General features: G+C 37.2%; 1 protein-coding gene across 1 annotated transcript in view; it reads right to left on the bottom strand.

Annotated features, from left to right (window-relative positions):
* Window positions 1-21,977, bottom strand: part of PMS1 (PMS1 homolog 1, mismatch repair system component) — a 121,294-nt gene that overhangs the window by 72,737 nt on the left and 26,580 nt on the right. The window contains 3 exon segments of the mRNA XM_047773055.1: window positions 1,298-1,400; window positions 11,135-11,317; window positions 14,690-14,841. Of these exon segments, the coding sequence (XP_047629011.1) occupies window positions 1,298-1,400; window positions 11,135-11,317; window positions 14,690-14,821 (418 nt within the window). The 5' untranslated portion in view covers window positions 14,822-14,841.

The raw sequence follows: 21,977 nt of genomic DNA, 5'->3' as shown, positions 1-21,977 counted from the left end.
TAAAAAAAAGAAACAATTTATTCTTTTTGGTTAAAATATGTACAATGTAATAATACATAAAATTAAATCACTATTAGACTTGAGCTCATTTTTATTAAGTGAGAAAAAGCATGTTTTCCTAAAAGTTACTATTAACTCTATACGTAGATACAAAAATATTAGTTATTAATGGGCAAAAGTAATTGGTAACTAATTTGAGGATTTATAAAATAAAAGAAAGAATGAAAGAATTTGGGATCAGTATTATGATACAAGAAAATAAATTTCAATGAAGACAGAAGTCCTTTGAAAAAAATAAATCCAAAAACTTAATATTAAAATTGTAGCAAAGAAATCATAGAAAAAACTACAAAAAAGTGCTTTGATAAATTACAATGAGGGACCAAAAAGTTAAAAATGAATTTATAATGCAAACAGGAAGGACAAACGACAAACAAAACAAAACAAAAAACCCATAACCCCCCCCCAAACAAAAAAGCCCCCCAAAACCCCACAAGACCCTTTTCAGATCTAATAACTCTTTGAACATGACTCTAAAGAGGTCATATCTTCAATATTCACTCGACTTTATTTGTCCAATTACCGGAAGTTAGCCACATAAAAAGATTAAAGGAAATACGTGAAACTCAAGCCTAAAAAGATTTTTTTTCTCTTAGAAAGAAATAAATAGTAGAGGAACTTAAAAACATGGATGTCAATTAAAATGCACTAAAATAAATGTATAAAACACTAAAGGGCTAAATTACAAATAGCAGGAAAAATGAATATATTTATTTGCTTCAAATAATACAGAATGGAAGGGAGTGAGGGTATTAGAATGTTAGCAGTGAGTTAACTGTTGAAACTAAATGATGAGTACTCTGTTCTACCTGCTTGTACATATGTTTGAAATTTTCCATAAATAAATATATTTTAAATTATTTAATCATAATATCTTGACAGTATGGTTTACTACCATGATTACTAAACCAATAACATTTTAGGCATTTCAAGAAAAATTATCCTTCATATATAAGGAAGACACTAGTGATCCAGCAATCATAAACCAAATGCTCTTACAGTTTTTACAGAATAACGAACACATGTTGTTGCTCAGCCTTTCACACAGTTCCTCTTGAGAACAGCTCTAAATACTTAAAAGATTAGTAGTTAAAGCTGAATGTTCACTTTGAAAGTTAACTAGCCTTTATAAGACTCAAATGCAAGGCAATACATTAGAAGTTAAGGAGTAACTTTTTTTTTTTAAAATAAACAATTAAGACAGAAAAGGCAAAGAATGCTACAAAGCTACTCTTACCTTGACCAAGATGTGAAGGTTTTTGAGAAATTATGTGGCCACTGCCATCTAAAACATACTGGGTGCTAAAGTTATCAGAAGCTGTCCTTGTTGTAATTAAAACCTGGAATTAAAAAAACTAATAAAATTAGACTATATGTTGCAGTGGGCTCACTATAAAATTAGATTTAAAGTAATAATTATATATTTACTTGATTGAAAAAAGTTTTACTTAATAAGTTCTTACAACCACTTCTCTTGAAATAGTCTTTAGAGTTACACCAATCAGCAACAGGCTAGCTTATATTTTTTTATGTTGCAGGAGTTCCTGTCGTGGCTCAGCAGTTAACGAACCTGACTAGTATCCATGAGGATGAGGGTTTGATCCCTGGCCTCGCTCAGTGGGTGAAGGATCCGGCATTGACATGAGCTATGGTGTAGGTCACAGATGCAGCTCAGATCCTGCATGGCTGTGGCTGTGGTGTAGGCTGGCAGCTACAGCTCATATTCAACCCCTAGCCTGGGAACCTCCACATGCTGCGGATGTGGCCCTAAAAAAAAAAAAAAAAAAAAAAAAAGAGAGAGGAGACATTTCTTATGTTGAAAATCACTGATTTTTATTTCAAGTATTTCACTTTAATTAAAATACTCATACACAAATCAATATACCTGTAGTGGATATTTGTATTATATGTACTAAATGACTTACATCTATAAAATGTAACTGCATTAGGAAAGCTTTCTATTTATGGAAACAGACAATTTCCATAACTTTATCAGCAAAGTGAGAAATTCTTTTGTAAAGTGATCATTCTCTCCTTTTACGTAATACTCCTTTTACTCCTTCTTTTATGTAAAACTGTACTTCTGTGTTTCAAGTCAATGGTTCAAAAGAATAAAAATAAATAAATCATACACACACACTTATGGGCAATTTTTCTTAAACCCAAGCTTTGAACTCATTGTTTAAATGTAAAATTTTATTAATTAAAAAAACTAGCATTAAAACATGTAAGATGGGATTCCATTCAGCAAGAAATTATTTCCAGAGATGTTATAGGTATAGATTGTCTGAACTCTTTTGAGCCACTCTCACCCTCTGCTTTCTATTTACTACTTTGTGAGATTAGCAGAGATTACATAATACAATAACAGTGAAAAACATTCCATTATCAGAAAATACCACAGATGAGCAGTGGGAATGCTGGCAAGAAAAGCAAAGTGGATTCAGAAAAGGGTATCCTCTTTACACTTCTGGCAAACAATGATAACCCAAAATTGGGAGCATCTTTCTTAGCCATCCTTGGACTCAGTAGAGCTGAATACCTTAAAATCAATCTATATAATTTAGACAGAAGTCACAAAGATAGAGCTCCACGACTGGAATTCATCTAGGCCCAGTTGGGTCTACATTTGATGGTTCTGTCACCAAGTCCTGACCATGCCATGATTTATGGTAGGACAGACCATTCTGTGGAACATGTGGGTACCATGAAGTCAAGACCATAGTTACTGTAAAAAAAAAAAAAAAAAAAAAAGGCTTCTCTAGCTTACAATACTAGTAGAGTCTATTAGATTCTCTGAGGATGACATCCATAAAATCCCTTTTAGAGTGGCACTGCCTCAAGCTGCTATTTGTGATAACTGTCACCCCCGAAAGTTACACCCCAAAGTTGTGAGCCTCTGTAGACTCTTACATGATTGTTTTACTTCTCCCAAAAATAAATTCCATGGTTTAAAAGTTGTATTTTAAAAGTTCTCCTGGAGTTCCCACCATGGCGCAGCAGAAAAGAATCTGACTAGGAACCATGAGATTGTGGGCTCAATCCCTGGCCTCATTCAGTGGGTTAAGGATCCAGCACTGCCTTGATCTGTGATGTAGGCTGCAGACACGGCTCAGATCTGGTGTGGCTCTGGCTATGGGTGACAGCTGTAGCTCCGATTAGACCCCTAGCCTAGGAACCTCAATATGCAGCGGATGCGGCCCTAAAAAGCAAAAAAAAAATAAATAAATAAAAGTTCTCCTGATAACCAATCTCAATCTTCCCTGCTATGTCCCAACTCTACTGTGTCTAATTGTGACTTCCTCTAGTAAAGTTTATTTAAAACAAAGAGGACAGAAACTGACAAGAAATTTTCCTGTCTCTAATTTAATGACTCTATGACAATCCCTTTAAAAAGAATGCTACATTTAATCAACCACTTCTCCAAAATGCCAAGATCAACTGAATTCTATTTCTATCCTCCAAAGAGTTAGCCACCTGACTTAAAGCTGGTGTCACTGAGCAAAGGCAGCCCTGGAACTCTGAGTTCTAGTACTAACTCTACCAGTGGCTTGCTAGATGGTCCCAAATAAATGATTACACTATCATCTTTAAGTGGGGCGGTGATGATAAGATGAAGATGATGCTAATACTTTATAAGTTACATGTGTTTTTGCTTTAAACCATTTCAAAGCATTTTACAGATTTTAACTTGTTCATCTTTTACACATTTTAGTGAATGGTAAATATACTCCAGCCTAGATGAATAAACTGAAGTGCTTAAAAAGCAAAATAGGACCTTAGTAGTCATAATGTAATATTTACATTAAAGTAAAAAAAAAAAAGAACGCAGTATTGTTTTCCAATTCCAAAATTTTGAAAACTAGAATGTTCAGGGTACTATGAAAATTTATTTAGATAGGAAATCCTTTGCAACTCACTGCAAAAGACAGTGAAAGACAGCATGCATAAGCAAGTTTCACAAATTCATGAAATACAGTGTGTTCCTCAGAGGAAGGAATTGTATTTCAAGAGTTTATTTCATCATATGACCCTGTGTCCTGGGGAGGAAACCTTTTTTTGGACCAGGCACAGGTTCAGAATTTGAATGTGTATAGCTAAAACATACAAATCTGTAGAAACTCTACCATCAGAAGCATCTCTAATATTACAAATTATTACTGGTGCATCTTACTAGCGACACTGAGGAACTGTGTCAGTGAATAACTCTACTAGTGTCAAGAGAAAAAACAAATAAATGTATTCAAAGAATTATTTTTTTTTTGTCTTTCGTCCATTTTTTAGGGCCGCACCAGCGGCATATGGAGGTTCCCAGGCTAGGGGTCTAATTGGAGCTGTTGCTGCCAGCCTACGCCAGAGCCACAGCAACGCCAGATCTGAGCCACATCTGTGGCCTACACCACAGCTCACAGCAACACCAGATCCTTAATCCACTGAGCAAGGCCAGGGATCAAACCTGCAACATCATGGTTCTTAGTTGGATTCGTTTCTGCTGCACCACGACAGGAACTCCTATTCCTGGTAAACTACCTAACACAGCACACTGCATATAGCAGACAGTGAAATATCAGGTGAATGATTAATAGTCTGTGTTTTGAAAATGGGGTTAGAAAACCCGGCACTTGGCTTCACAAGACCTCATTTTCCTTATCAGTAATTGGAGGAGACTAAACCATAAAAGACCTACACTGTAGGGTAGCTTACCTTCGAAGCAGACTGAGATGGAGACTAGTGAGCAGGAAGTTTACTGGGGAGTGCTCCTGAGATGATCACTTGTGGGGGCACAGCAGAAAGAGAAGTGGGGCTGTGCCAGTCACAAGGAGTTGGCTGACCTGAAGGTGCACTCTGGAGCAGAAATGGCATGGCAGAGTTGTTCTGAATTGGAATAGAGCCTTTCCGACCCCTCATCAACCAGTCATTGGAAATAAGTTGCCCTGTTCAAAGTGGGTAAGGTAACTCTCTTCAGCTGAGATAAGGACAACATCCAGAGAGAAACAAAGCTTTGAGTGTTCTGTCAACAATACTCAGCAGCTGGAGGAACGAGTATTTAGTCCTGAGGTGGGAGATCTGGGCGAAGTACCAGGGTCCACTACTATTACAAGGGTCCCTTCCAGTTCTATGTTACCCTTGCTTTCAGAAGCAATCAAACCTAAACCATCAAAAAATCTGTCTGTAAGCTTTTGCACAGCAAAGGAAACCAAAAAGAAAACAAAAAGACAACTTTCAGAATGGGAGAAAATAGTTTCAAATGATGCAACCGACAAGGGCTTAATCTCTAGAATGTACAGGCAACTTATACAATTCAACAGCAAAAAAGCCAACAATCCAACTGAAAAATGGGCAAAAAGACCTGAATAGACATTTCTCCAAGGAAGATAAACAGATGGCCAACAAGTACATGAACAAATGCTCAACATCACTGACTATTAGAGAAATGCAAATGAAAACTACCATGAGATACCACCTCACACCAGTCAGAATGGCCATCATCAATAAGTCCACAAATAACAAATGCCAGAGGGGCTGTGGAGAAAGGGAACCCTCCTGCATTGCTGGTGGGAATGTCAGCTGGTACAGCCACTACGGAGATCAGTATGGAGGTACCTTAGAAATCTATACATAGAACTACCATATGACCCAGCAATCCTACTCTTGGGCATATATCCGGATAAAACTCTACTTAAAAAGAGACACATGCACCCACATGTTCAATGCAGCACTATTCACAATAGCCAAGTCATGGAAACAACCCAAATGACCATCAAGAGATGATTGGATTAGCAAGATGTGGTATATATATACACAATGGAATACCAGTCAGCTATAAAAAGAACATAATGCCATTTGCAGCAACATGGATTGAACTAGAGACTCTCATACTAAGTCAGAAAGAGAAAGACAAATACCATATGATATAATTTATATCTTGAATCTAATATACAGCACAAATGAACCTCTCCAGAGAAAAAAATCATGGACTTGGAGAATAGACTTGTGGTTGTCAAGGGGGAGAGGGAGGGAGTAGAAGGGATTGGGAGCTTGGGGTTAATAAATGCAAACTATTGCATTTGGAATGGATTAGCAATGAGATCCTGCTGTGTAGCACTGGGAACTATGTCTAGTCACTTATGACGGAGCATGATAATGTGAGAAAATAGAATGTGTACATGTATGTGTATCTGGGTCACCATGCTGTACAGTAGAAAAAAAACTGTATTGGGGAAATAACAATTTAAAAAAATGTAATAAAATGTTATGATCCTGAAAAAAAAAATAATTTCACAGCATTTAAACTGGAAAAACAAAAAATCTATCTGTGACAAAATAATGCATACTCTAAGATTCCATTTAGGTAAGTTCAAGTACAGGCAGAACTAATCTCTTGATAGAGGTTGGAATAGTCATTACCTCTGAGGCACACTAAATGGGAGGGTGCAGGAGAAAACCTTCAGGGGTGCCGATAATGGTATAAATCTTGATCTGAAGTATACTTACATAACAATTCACAAACACTCATCTACCTTGATTTTCCCAAAGATTTACAAGAAGAGTCCATGAAGTAAGAATCTGGGTAAAATAAACACCTAATACTGCAATGTGTAAACCGAACATAATTTTTTTAAACTTTATAGTCGTTTATTGTGATACTTTGACAATTCTTTTACTCCTTTTGTAACTTTGATGAACAAAATTATTTTAACTATTTATATTCAAGGCATTCAAAGGCTTCAAAATGAAATAAGACAGAATGATTAACTTGGCTATCGAGTGGGCTTAAGTAATCAAATAAAAAAACACAATAGAGAGTACCACTGAATAAAGACTTGCAAAACTGCCATTTATTTTTTTAATTAATTTTTTTTTTGTCTTTTTTAGGGCTGCTCCCTCGGCATATGGAGGTTGCCAGGCTAGGGGTCAAATTGGAGCTGTAGCTGCTAGCCCACACCACAGCAATGCTGGATCCAAGCCGCATCTGCAACCTACACCACAGCTCGCGGCAACACCAGATCCTTAACCCACTGAGTAAGGCCAGGGACCGAACCTGCAACCTCATGGTTCCTAGTCAGATTCGTTAACCACCGAGCCACAACAGGAACTCTGCAAAACTACCATTTAAAATTAGAACTACAAGAAAAGTTTTGTCTGGGTATATGCCCAAGAGTGGGACTGCTGGGTCATATGGTAGTTCTATGTTTTCTAAGATACCTCCATACTGTTTTCCATGTGGTTGTACCAATTTACATTCCCACCAACAGTGCAGGAGGGTTCCCTTTTCTCCACACCATCTCCAGTATTTGTTATTTGTGGACTTATTAATGAGAGCCATTCTGACTGGTGTGAGGTGGTACCTCGTAGTAGTTTTGATTTGCATTTCTCTAATAATCAGTGAACTAGAGACCCTCATACTAAGTAAGTCAGAAAGAGAAAGACAAATGCCATATGATCTCACTTGGATCTGGAATCTAATATAGGGCACAAATGAACCTTTCCACAGCAAAGAAAATCATGGACTTGGAGAATAGACTTGTGGTTGCCGAGGGGGAGGGAGTAGGAGGGATTGGGAATTTGGGGTTAACAGATGCAAACTACAGCCCTTGGAATGGATAAGCAATGGGATCCTGCTGTACAGCATGGGGAATTATGTCTGGTCACTTGTGATAGAGCATGATAATGTGAGAAAAAAGAATGTATACATGTATGTGTGACTGGGTCACCTTACTGTGCAGCAGAAAATTGACAGAACACTGTAAATCAGCTGTAATGGAAAAAATAAAAATCATTATTAAAAAAAAAAAAACTGAACTATAGGAGTTCCTGCTGTGGTTCAGCAGAAACGAACCCAATTAGTATCCATAAGGATGCAGGTTTGATCCCTGGCCTCAATCAGTGGGTTAAGGATCCGGTGTTGCTATAAGCTGTGGTATAGGTAGCAGACACAGCTCAGATCCCACACTGCTGTGCCTGTGGCATAGGCTGGCAGCTACAGCTCTGATTTGACCTCTAGCCTGGGAACTTCCATATGCGGCAGGTGTGGCCCTAAAAAGCAAAACATAAATAAATAAATATAAATATAAATAAAATCAGAACTATAATGAAGATTTGGATAAATCATGGCTTATGCACAACGCATTTTTAAAAACTAAGTATAGTACTGCCACCTAGCAGACAAAGTTAATAATGACCAATTTCAGTTCTGAAAAGTTATATACATCTTATAGAAAACACAGAAATGCTGAATAATATATTATTCAACAATATTTGCCACAATAAAGCTTAACAACAATCTGCCAATATGGACAACATTTAAAAATTCAAATACCATTGTTCTCAAACAAATTACATCACTTCTAAAATAGCTGACAACTAAAACAATAGTACTAGCACTAGGAGCTTTGAAACTTTCCTTGTACAAATCCCATCCCATTTTTTTAAAAAAAGATTATTTCTACAAAATTCTAGAGCTATAGGTTCCCAGATACAGTCTCTGGGGAGAAAAATGGGCAATGCCCAGTTGTACCCCCTAGTTTTTCATTCCCAAAATCTATTTGGAGACTCCATGAACTCTAAAAGTGCTGAGAAAGAGAAAGCACAGGTGTGCTGGATTTTGGATAGAGATTTTCAGCAGAATGCACTTAAGCAGTAACAAGGTCTTTCCTCCTTTCCTGATGTTTGAACATCTGGATACTAACAAGCAAAGGTTCCTACTCCTCTGGGCTAGAACAGCAAATCCTCCCAATTTAAACCCCACCTCCTCCCAACCTACAATTTTTCTTTTTTACTTAGGCATCAGGTTACACAGCCCCAAAGTCAAAAGAGTAAATGGATATCTAGCTGGGACCCTTTCCAAGAAAGAAAGAAAGAGAGAAAGAAAGAGAAAAAGAGAGAAAGAGAGAAAGAGAGAGAGAGAGAGAGAGAGAAAGAGAAAGAGAGAAGAAATAGACAAGGAGAGTGCAACTAAACAGACAAGGAGAGTGCAACAATATTTCACGTCTTTGCCACTTTTTTGGGACAGTAAGTATAAAGCCCCATCATTTTTCTGCACCTGAGCATTCCTACCCAAATAGCATCTGCAAGCCTAAGCACAAATCAAAGGCTACACAGTCACCAGGGAAACTTAGATAGCTAAAGACACTTTCACAATTACCATACTATCACACTATAAAACAAGGCAGAACACACCCAGAATAACAGTACAACACAAAAAAAACCAGTACAGAATCACACGATCAAACATCATATATATGAGATACATGGAAATGAAGAGATCAAGGTTCTAGATGAGCTTTGTCACAAACTAATTATGTAATCTAGGGTAAAGGCAGAAAAGTATAATCAGTACTAAGCAGTGGAGGGTTAGGCACTGAACTCAGGGGTTTACAGTGAAAACACCTAACCAGCAGTCAGGTGAGCAAAGTTCAAGGTTTAGCCCAAGTCAATGCACGTTTCTAGAGCATAATCTAATTATCTGTATTGGCTAGAATAGTATTTCCAGAATGTGTTCCGCAGCACAACAGAATAACAGTGATACACATGCCAATAAAAGGATTTCAGGAGTTTCTGCTATGGTGCAGTGGGTTAAGGATCTGGCTTTGCCAAAGCTGTGGTATAGGTAGATAGCAGCTACAGGTCAAATTTGATCCCTGGCCATCTGTGGGCTAGGGAACAAAATGGGAAAAAAAGCGGGGGGGGGGATTTCAGTCTAGTAAGTGCAGGAAATGTACTTACTATAAACCACCAATTTTAGATTCATAATGCACTTTTGTACAGTAAAAGTACAGCCTGAGAAGGGCTCAGAGTTAAGATATGTGTTTAATTATAATGCTTTTCCAAGGCAGTAGATCACTAAACAACTTTTTTCTCTTATAAATGTTAACACTGAAAAACAATCTTTGCCATGAGTCAAAAAATTAAACAGGATTACAATAGTCCACCCTTATCCATAGGAGATATATTTCAAGACCCACAGTGGATGCCTGATACTGCAGAGATAGTACCAAACCCTATACGTACTACATTTTTTCCTATGCACACATACCTATGACAAAGTTTAATTTATATAATAGGCACAATAAGAGAATATCTAAATTGCTGGCATCACTGCTCTTACACTTTGGGGCCATTATTAAGTAAAATAAGGGTTCCTTTGAACACCAGCACTACTATACCTTGAGAGTAGATTTGATAACGCAGATGGCTATTAAGTGACTAAGAGATAGGCAGTGTATACATCATGTACATGCAAGACAAAGGGATGATTCATGTCCTCGGCCGGACAGAGCAGAACTGCACAAGATTTCATCATGCTACTGAGAATGGCATACTATTTAAATTTTATGAATTACTTCTGGAATTTTCCATTTAATATTTTCCAACAAGGTTGACTGCAAACTAATAAACCACATAAAGTAAAACTAGGGATGGGGGGGATATTGTACCCTTTAATCTAGTGATTCCACTTCTGGGTATATATCCAAAAAAGTGAAAGCAGGGGTTCAAACAGACATCTGCACACCGGTATTCATAGCAGCATTATTCATAATAGCCAAATGGTGAAAACAACCCAAATGTCCACTGACAGCTAGATAAACAAAATGTGGTTTATACATACCATGGAGTATCATTCAGCCTTAAGAAGTAATGAAATTCTGATACATGTATGAACCTTAAAGATACTATGCTAAATGAAATAAGCCAGATACAAAAGGACAAATATTGTATGATTCCAAATTATAAGAGGTACCTAAAATAGTCAAACTGATAGAGACAGAAAGTAGACTAGTGGTTACCAGTGGAGGGGGGAAAAGGAGAATGGGGATTTACTATTTAATGGATACAGAGCTTCAGTTTGTGGTGATGAAAAAGTTATGGAGATGGTTAGTGATGATGCCTACACAACAATGTCAATGTATTTAATGCCATTAAACTGTACACTTAAAAATTACTAAAATGGTAAATTTAATGTATATTTAATGTATATTTTACACAATAAAAAAAATTCTTTGCCAAATTTTCTCTTAATTCTAATATCATGTGAATACAAAACCACTAAAATAGTCCGTAAAAATTATCTTACCTCGGCTACACAACAAATTGACCCCAAGGCTTCTCCACGAAAACCATAAGTTGTCAAATTTTCAAGGTCTTCATGACTATTTATTTTTGAGGTGTAGTACTTCATTGCCATTACAGGTGCATCAACAGCCTTGATACCCTCACCATTGTCTCGCACCTCAATTTTATCAAATCCATAGTTCTCCTATGAAAAGTTAAACAATACTTTTAGTATATAAAAACATTAAGCTTTATCACACTTAGAAAATGACACAACTGAAATAGTTCTGCCATTTACCTATCTTTTAAGGAAACAACATTAACAAAGTAAGGATTTAAATAAATTCTTAACTCTACCAATTCCTAGTTACGGTACCATGGGGAAGTCTTTTGTTTTCCTTAGACTCAGATTCAACTATAAAATAATATCAACCTGATCTTTAAGGTTCCCTTGAATTGTTTTAGTGTAATAGGTACTTATGCTTAAATTTATGTTTAAACTTGCCCCAAAATATTCTTCTGAACTATATATATCTCTGTATATATAATCTCTCAAACAAAAAAAAACCCATCACCACCAAAAACAAAACTAGTTCTACCCACCAAAAGTCTAGCAATTGTCATTATTCAACCTAGTTGTAATACCTTATCCCTTGAACTACTTACTGCTTTCATAAGTAAATAAAAATCTGCTACACTGTAACTTTCTAAATTTCTTCTTGTAAATAGCCACCTAACAGGAAACTGCTAAGAAAATACACCTCATTTGTCAAATGAAGGTGAAAAAAACAAATCACAGCTTAGTATATGTGGTTTAATACTAAAAATATGCACACACAGCAAATACAAAACCTATATATATCCTACAGTGATCACACTTTCTATGAATACTATATTCTAAATTTGGTAGCAAGCATCTATCATAAGCTTTACTTCACAAAGCTTTATGTGTATGACATAAATGCAAGTTATAAAGTGAAAAAAAATCTTCCTACAATTATGACTCTGGTATTTAAAAATAATGCCACATCTTTTTAATAACCTAAAATTACATAATATTGCATGTCATTACTCTTTGGATAAATTAGAAATACCAAGTATTGGGGGGAGATACATAAGATTTAGTTCCTATCTTTCCCTCAATCTAAGATTAAATTATTTTGGGAATAGCTTGCCTGCTTCATTTCATTAAAATAATTAACTATAGAAATGCAAATCTCTCAATATAAATAAGAACTCCACCAAGTAAACTAACACAAAGATCTGTTTAAGTGTTTAAAATAAATAACACCAGTATGTTTAACTAATTATGAAAACATTCCCAGTCAGGATAGTTATTATTGTATGAAACTATAATGAAACAGGTCTTATTATGTAGAGCAACACAGTTGCTTATTTTAAAATTCTACAAAGCAGAAACTGATGAATATCAAAAGACTTAAATAGCCAGATAAAAATAGGTACTTTAATTTACTTTTTAAAGATGACTTCTGGGAGTTCCTGTTGTGGCTCAGTGGTTAACGAATCCGACTAGGAACCATGAGGTTATGGGTTCAATCCCTGGCCTTGCTCAGTGGGTTAACGATACAGCATTGCCGTGAGCTGTGGTGTAGGTTGCAGACATGGCTCGGATCCCGCATTGCTGTGGCTGTGGTGTGGGCCAGCAGCTACAGCTCTGATTCGACCCCTAGCCTGGGAACTTCCATATGCCATGGGAGTGGCTCAAGAAATGGTTAAAAGACAATAAATAAATAAATAAATAAATAAATAAAGATGACTTCTACTGGCTTTGTAAACTATTTCTAAAAACTATGTTTTTCTCCCAAGAACTTTAAGAACAAGCAAGATATATATCTGCCTGCCTAAGAGTCTTAAGTAAAATTTGTCGGATATAATTTCCTAATCCTATTTAATTATTATCAACTGTATTCTAATCAGACTGAGCTGACCATATGAGAAAGTTTCTTTTTGCATTTAATTTTTCATGGTTAAAGAGCTTTTATTGTATTATTATTTTTTAAAAATACAGGCTTGATATGGTATAGAACAGTGTTTCTCAACATCAACTAGAAACTTGTTAGAAATGCAAATTTTGGGCCCCTCCTCAAATATGAAAGTTTAACAAGATCCTTAAAACTACTGACACATTGTTGTGAGTAACATGAGACCCACCAGCATTTAGGAAAGATCCTGAATGGGTTTTAGAGCCAGAAGGACCTGGATTGCAAATTCAGCTCCACTACTTATTATTTATTTGACTTTAGGAGAGTTCTCAGAACCTCAACTACTTGGAAAATTGGTGTAGCAATAGCTAATTCAGAGTTTTTATAAGGAACAACTGGGATAACATATATGTTATATGCATGTGTATATGAAAAGGGAAGGTCTCTTTCCTACAAAAATGTTAATGCCAGTATTATTTCTAACATCATAATACCAGAAATAACCTGTTAATAAAGAGATTACAAAACATGTATTCTTACATTCACTCAAATTTATTTACCATTTATGTATCAGATACCAGACAGATATAGAAAACACAAAAACAGAGACCTTACCTCCATAAATTAGTAATTTATAACGGGGGAGGCAGACATGCCGACTATTGTAGTAAGTCATATAAGTGTCATAAATAACATATACTCAAATGATTTAATATGTAGCACTTAAAAATGTGAAAACTATGAAGCAACAAAGGACACAATTCTTTTTTTTTTTTTTTGTCTTTTTGCCATTTCTTGGGCCGCTCCCGGGGCATATGGAGATTCCCAGGCCAGGGGTCGAATTGGAGCTGTAGCCACTGGCCTACGCCAGAGCCACAGCAACGCGGGATCCGAGCCACGTCTGCAACCTACACCACAGCTCATGGCAACACCGGATCGATAACCCACTGAGCAAGGCCAGGGATCGAACCCGCAACCTCACGGTTCTTAGTCGAATTCGTTAACCACTGTGCCATGATGGGAACTCCAAGGGACACAATTCTTAATTAAGATGAGGTGAAAAAACAAATGCAAATGAGAATATATAGAACAATATAAATAACCAAGGATAAATATGAGTACAAAACATTGACAAATTAAATTCATGTTTTAGATGATAGAGTCCTAAAGAATAAGCTTTTCTTTATAATTTCCTCTAGTGTTACTACAACACTGGTTGAAGTTATTTTTAAGGAGTTCCCTACGTGGCTCAGCGGAATGAATCTGACTAGCATCCATAAGGACACAGGTTCGATCCCTGGCCTTGCTCAGTGGCTTAAGGTTCTGGCATTGCTGTGAGTTGTGGTGCAGGTCACAGACGTGGCTTGGATCCTGAGTTGCTGTGGCACAGGCTGGCAGCTACAGCTCCAATTCAACCCCTAGCCTGGGAACCTCCATATGCCATGGGTGTGGTCCTAAAAAGACAAAAAAAAAAATTATTTTAAGAATTTTCTCTTAAGACAAAGGATCCCATGTCCCAAAAGTAATTTACTGATATACGAAGAAGAGAAACCTAACAGTTGTAAGGAGAAAATATCTGTCCAATCCTTTTTTTTTGCTTTAAAAGTACTTGGCAGTATCTCAGGCACACTCACCAGTTTAACATCTATGCTTGTGGCACCAGCATCCAAGGAGTTTTCAATGAGCTCTTTTACAACACTGACCACTGAAGTGATTATTTGAGAACTTGAAAGGAGGCGAACTGTTGCTGCAGGCAACTGTTTCATTCTAGCTTTTAGCAGAGTAGCTAGAAAATGAAATATTAAGTTGTAAAAACAAAAATTGTTAAACATTCCTGACAAAATTCACAGCAATAGGAGTTCCCGTCATGGCTCAGTGGTTAACGAATCCAACTAGGAACCATGAGGTTGCAGGTTCGATCCCTGGCCTTGCTCAGTGGGTTAAGGATCCGGGGTTGCCATGACCTGTGGTGTAGGTTGCAGATGCAGCTCAGATCCTGCATTGCTGTGGCTCTGGCATAGGCTTGGCAGCGACAGCTCTGATTAGACCCCTAGCCTAGGAACCTCCATATGCCGCAGGTGCCCTAGAAAAGACCAAAAAAAATTTCACAGCAACAACATCATTAATAATAGAAACCCACATGTGTTGAGCCTCACTGTACACCAGACTCTACGGTTAAGCACATACATTATTAAATCATTAATTTCTTACAAATACCTCTAAAACATATGCTATTACCATCTCCATATTATAAGACTAAGGCACAGAGAAGTGAATTGGTAAGTCACACTATGTTACTAAGTGAAGAATGATAAGAGTAACTGCGCAATACTGAGTGTAACATGTGATGTGCCTGGCTAGGAATAACCAGGTGGTGCCGTCAAATGATGCTGATAACATCAGTCATGTGCCTTAATGGCAGTCGCAGTTAAACATTATTATGCAACCATACGTTTTGATGAATTATAATGTCTTTTTCAATTATGAGCCCTTTTGGCATTAGAATATCTAGACCCTAGAATTACTCTTAATTTAAGATAGTCATGACCCAGACATATCATATCGCATTACCATCCTCTATACTAGCATGTCTAAAACATTACCTAAACATGGGGCTCCTCAAAGCCAAAATAAGATAAAGCTCAAATCCCTGTGCTGACAATCAAGGTTCTTTATACACCGATCCGACTTGTAAAACCAAAGTCTCTCCACCAGTTATTGTTTTACCCATTAAAGCCTTTGAAACCTTTTCAAAAAAAAAAAAGAAAAAAAAAATCTCAAGTTGAAATCACATATATAATGTTTGCATGGAGTAAGGTTTGCATCTACTTTAATGCCTAACTTCAGAAAAGATTTCAGGAAAAAAAAAAAAAAGAACTTGGCTACATGCAATTCCTCAAGTCAAGATTTTCTTTGTCAGTAAAATGGTGGGGGACTGGATGGGCAGGGGTTGGGGGAAGCCCTAGGTACTTCCTTTATTTACTATGACTAGTTACATGCTCACATGATGATTTGAACCTATGCAATTTAGATCCAAATAAGACAATGCCAAAAACAAACCAAACCAAATTAAAACGTTGCTGTTTAGGATCCTTTCTTAGGCAACTTAAGATGTAAAACAAGCAGAGACACATAAAGCTTAAGAATAAGTAACTGAGGAAGAAACAGAATAGGGTCACTACAACGATTACATAGGATTTAAAGGATACATTTCTACGAAAAAGTCAACATATTGAGTTCTGAATGGTGTTAACTGATCACAATTCATAACTAAAACCATATTTTGCTTTTGTACAAGGCAAAGCTGATTAGCACAATGGAAAAATATACCAGACCAGAATCTAAGAAAATAGGTTTGGGGGTTCATCTTTATTACACATAAACAGCTTACTTAAATCCTTCTGTAAAATCAATTTATCACCTGCACAGAGATAGTTTGTTGTGAGGACCAAAGAAGAAAATACATATAAAATGTACTATAAATGATAAGGCCAATGTATTAAATGAAAATTATTATCATTATGTAAAGAAATGCTGGGAATTCATTCCTAACAATAACTCCCAGTTAAGCTATATATTTGATTTAATTTTGGTGTGCTCAGCTTTATTGAGAATAGCTGTCGACAACTACCTCTCAAAGGTTTTTTGTAGCTCTTAAGGGTCGGGAGGTCTTCGCAATAGTCAGGAAAATAGTGGATGGTTAGGCTGCTCCCCTCCCTTAACAGTCATACAAATTAGTACTATCTCAGAAAAAAGGCGCCTTCTATACTCTCCTCAAGCTTCAGGCTAGCCTCAGGTCTAAAGATACAGAGCTGAATTGTCCAATACGGTAGCCAGCAGCCACCTGTGGCTACTGCATGCTTGAAATGTGGCTACTCCAAATTGAGATGTTCTAATACACTCTTGATTTCAAACTCAGTATTAAAAAAACCCCTAAAAGTTGGAGTTACCATGGTGGCACGGGGTAATAAACCCAACTAGTATTCATGAGGACACAGGTTCAATCCCTGGCCTTGCTCAGTGGGTTAAGGATCTAGCGTTACATGCGTGGTTGTGTAGATTGTAGACTCGGCTCAGATCTGGCATTGCTATGGCTGTGGTGTAGGATGGCAGCTACAGCTCCAATTCTACCCCTCGTCTGGGAACTTCCATATGCCGTGGGTGTGGCCCTAAAAAGAAAAAAAAAATAAGTATGTGTGTGTATACACATACATACACATAATTTAATTCGTTTTTACATTGATTACAGGATAAAATTATATTCTGGCTATATTATATAAAATATGACTGCTATAAAATTTTAAATTATATATGTGGCTTATATTATTGTTCAATTGCACAGTGCTGAATATAGTGGTTAAAAGAGGAGGTTCTAAATCATACTGCTTTGGTTCTAGCCTAGGTCTTACACTAGTAACTATATAATGTCGTGGAAATTAAACTCTAAAACTCAATCACCTAATTTATAAAATAGAGATAATAATGATAGCATATGGTTTTGGTGAGAAGTAAATAAGATAAGTATGTAACTTATTATAGTGCTTGGCTTATAATGCTAGAAGATGCTAAGATCTTTGGACTAAATTGAGCTCCTCCAAAATACTAAATGAACATTCTCCCACATACTTCTCACCCCTACTCCAAAAAGGCTGACCGATGGCTTGGTATTAGGTTAGGCTTGGGTTCAAGAAGTCTTCTTCCTTAGTTTAAGAGTCCCAAAAATCTAAGAAAAACACTGATCAATCAATCTTTGGGGTATAAACCTAGCCTCATTTCAACCTTCACTCTTTCTGTACAAGCAACTTATTAATCTCATCACTTTTGTCTCATTCTCTATAGCATCTCATCCAAAATCTTCCATTTCCCCCCTTTAAGTCCCTAATGTCATCCTAATCTTGCTCCTTCTTCTAGTTTACGGCGATCAAGGCATACCATAGCATGAACTCTATCTTCACACACACACTCTAACCTCCACAATCCTGGGTCCTCTGGTTTCTTAAAATGTCTACATCTCGACCCCATACTCTCTTCCCTCAGTCTCAGACCAATGTCTCTTCCTCCGAGGCTAACACTTTCACCTAGTTTATCTAGTCCCATTCTTCCTCCAGCTATCTTGGCCTTGAAAGCAAAAAGAAAAAAATTCTTCCCTCAACCCGACTAACCCTATAATTACCTTCTTTCTTTATGAAGTCAAACCTGAATAAGTAACCTGTACTCACTGCCACCAATTCTGTCACCAACTCACTCCTAAAACCATTGTACTAGCTTATACAACTGTTAGGATTCGGTTTTCTTCAAGTTCACCCATGAGCTCTTAAATCATCTAACCCTTTCTTTCCTCAGGACTCATGTTCCTTAACATCCCTGAAGCATGTGACATTGAGATATTGCCTAACTCTCAAGGATTTTGCTATCTATATCACTTTGACCTCTTCATGTTTTCATCACTCTCTTCCCCCTAAACAGGCATTGCCTTATCCCTTTCCCTTCTATCTCATATATCTTAAAACCCAAAGCTTCAGTTAGTAAACAAGGTCAAAAACTTCAATCTTCAGTCCCACACTATTCGTACCTCCACTTTCTTCTAATGCAATACTTCATTCTAGACTCAGTTTCAATGTCATTTGTAACATGGTCCTTTAGCATCACCCAGCCAAGGATGACTCCTTCTCCCTCCTACATTCCTAAAGAACTTGGCTTTCATCGCTCACACGATGCTTATCATTCCCCGTCCTGATCTATACAACTTCTGAGAGAGTTATGTATTTCTGCATGCAACACAGAATAATCAAGTATTTCACTCATTGAGAATACTTCATGAATATTAATGAAGAGGTCATTTCATCAAAACCTTCCTCATTCCAAGGTAAACTTTAGGAAGAGTGTCTTACTTCCCAGCAAGTCACCATTGTCTTATTCCTTCACTTTATATGTTTTATTTTAGCTGGACTCCATATCATCCCCAACATCACCTGTATCTCCTAACCAGAATTGCTTCTAGATTCCAGGGCCTTATTTCCAACCACTTTATATCTCATTTAGATGAGAGGGAGGTACCCTAAACTTAACATGACCCAAACTGATCTAGGATCTTTCTCTAATTAACTGTGTTTCTTCCTATATTTACTTCATAATAAAAATAACAGCTAATACAAGTAACTTTACATATAAATAATATTTAATCTATTTAACCCTCACAAGTCTATGTACACAGTCATTCCTCTATTACAAACAGGATTTAAAAGCTTGATAACTGGTTCAAGATCATACAACTATTTATTTATTTATTTATGCTTTTTAGGGCCACAACCATGGCATATGGATGCTCCTAGGCTAGGGGGTGCAAAAGGAGCTACAACTGTCAGCCTGTACCACAGTGCATGGCAATGCAGGATCCCCAACCCACTGAGCGAGGCCGGAGATTGAACCAGCATCCTCATGGATACTAGCCAGGTTCATTTCTGCTGCGCCACAACTGGAACTCTGAGATCACACAACTATTAAGCAACAGATACATACCTGAATGTCTTGACATATTTGACTCCAAAAGCTATGCTCATCCAGTCTCACAAGGCAAAATCAGAAACCTTGAGTTATCCTAGAAATCCTCCCCACTCTCTCTATCCTGCCACCCAGTCCTCTATTCTACCTAAATATTTCTTGAACTAGTCCTTTTTTCTCTCTATATGCCTACTGCCTCTGTTCAGCCCCTCAACATTTTCTCCCTGTCTCTGGAATAACCAGCTAATTGATATGGTGCCTGGATTCCCAATCACCTATATGGTTCTTTATATAATTTAAATTTCATCATGTTGCTATTCTAATTGAAATTTTTAAAGATTTCCAATATTGTAAAAATGGCCATACTACCCAAAGCAATCTACAGATTCAATGCAATCCCTAACAAATTACCCAGGACATTTTTCACAGAACTACAACAAACAATCCAAACATTTCTATGGAACCACAAAAGACCCAGAATCACCAAAGCAATCCTGAGAAACAAAAAACAACTCTCCCAGACTTCAAGAAATATTACAAAGCCACAGTCATCAAAACAGTGTGGTACTGGTATCAAAACAGACAGACAGATGAATGGAACAGAATAGAGAACCCAGAAATAAACCCTGACACCTATGGTCAATTAATCTTTGACAAGGGAGGCAAGAACATCAAATGGGACAAAGAAAGTCTATTCAGCAAGCATTGCTAGGAAACCTAGACAGCTGCGTGCAAAGCAATGAAACTAGAACACACCTTCACACCATGCACAAAAATAAACTCCAAATGGCTGAAAGACTTAAATATTCGACAGGACACCATCAAACTCCTAGAAGAAAACATAGGCAAAACACTCTCTGACATCAACCTCATGAATATTTTCTCAGGTCAGTCTCCCAAAGCAATAGAAATTAGAGCAAAAATAAACCCAGGGGACCTCATCCAACTGAAAAGCTTTTGCACAGCAAAGGAAACCCAAAAGAAAACAAAAGACACCTTACAGAATGGGAGAAAACAGTTTCAAATGATGCAACCGACAAGGGCTTAATCTCTAGAATATATAAACAACTTATACAACCCAACAGCAAAAAAGCCAATCAAGCAATGGAAAAATGGGCAAAAGACCCGAATAGACATTTCTCCAAGGAAGATATACAGATGGCCAACAAGCACATGAAAAAATGCTCAACATCGCTGATTATAAGAGAAATGCAAATCAAAACTACCATGAGATATCACCTCACCCCAGTCAGAATGGCCATCATAATAAGTCTGCAAATAACAAGTGCCAAAGGGGGTGTGGAGAAAAGGGAACCCTCCTGCACTGTTGGAGGGAATGTAAACTGGTACAGCCACTATGGAGAACAGTTTGGAGATACCTTAGAAATCTATACATAGAACTTCCATATGACCCCACAATCCCACTCTTCGGCATCTATCTGGACAAAACTCTACTTAAAAGAGACACATGCACGCACATGTTCATTGCAGCACTATTCACAATAGCCAGGACATGGAAACAACCCAAATGTCCATCGACAGATGATTGGATTCGGAAGATGTGGTATATATACACAATGGAATACTACTCAGCCATAAAAAAGAATGCCATAATGCCATTTGCAGCAACATGGATGGAGCTAGAGACTCTCATCCTGAGTGAAATGAGCCAGAAAGACAAAGACAAATACCATATGATATCACTTATAACTGGAATCTAATATCCAGTACAAATGAACATTTCCACAGAAAATAAAATCATGGACTTGGAAAATAGACTTGTGGCTGCCTGATGGGAGAGGGAGGGAGTGGGAGGGATCAGGAGCTTGGGCTTATCAGACACAACTTAGAATAGATTTACAAGGAGATCCTGCTGAGTAGCATTGAGAACTTTGTCTAGATACTCATGTTGCAACAGAACAAAGGGTAGGGAAAAAAATGTAATTGTAATGTATACATGTAAGGATAACTTGATCCCCTTGCTGTACAGTGGGAAAATAAAAATAAAATAAATTTCTAAAGATTTCCAACTGCTAACCAGGTTAAATCTAAACTTCTCAACAATTTACAACCTCATCCCACTATTCTCCAAATGCACACTGGGCCAGTCATTGTCTCTCTTAATGTGGGGGCACTCACCCCTTCCTTGGCTCACAAGGTTCCCTTTCTCTACTGATGATTTCTAATCATCCTTCCAGATTTAGTTCAAGGAAATTCAGTTCCATATTTAGTTCACCCCCTCAAGGAAGCCTTTCTTATCTGCTCCAACCTCTGCCCTCAACAAGTTAGGCACTCCTTCCTCTGTACTCCCTTAGCATCTTTTCCTTATTTCTAACCCCAAATTCATCACAAGTTATTCTGACTAGTTTTTCCATCCCTTCTTCCTGGCTGAGAGTTCTCACAAGATAGAGATTTTATATC

The sequence above is a fragment of the Phacochoerus africanus genome, chromosome 3, assembly GCF_016906955.1.
Source record: "Phacochoerus africanus isolate WHEZ1 chromosome 3, ROS_Pafr_v1, whole genome shotgun sequence".
Lineage (NCBI taxonomy): Eukaryota > Metazoa > Chordata > Mammalia > Artiodactyla > Suidae > Phacochoerus > Phacochoerus africanus.
This window is presented reverse-complemented; position numbering and strand designations above follow the sequence as displayed.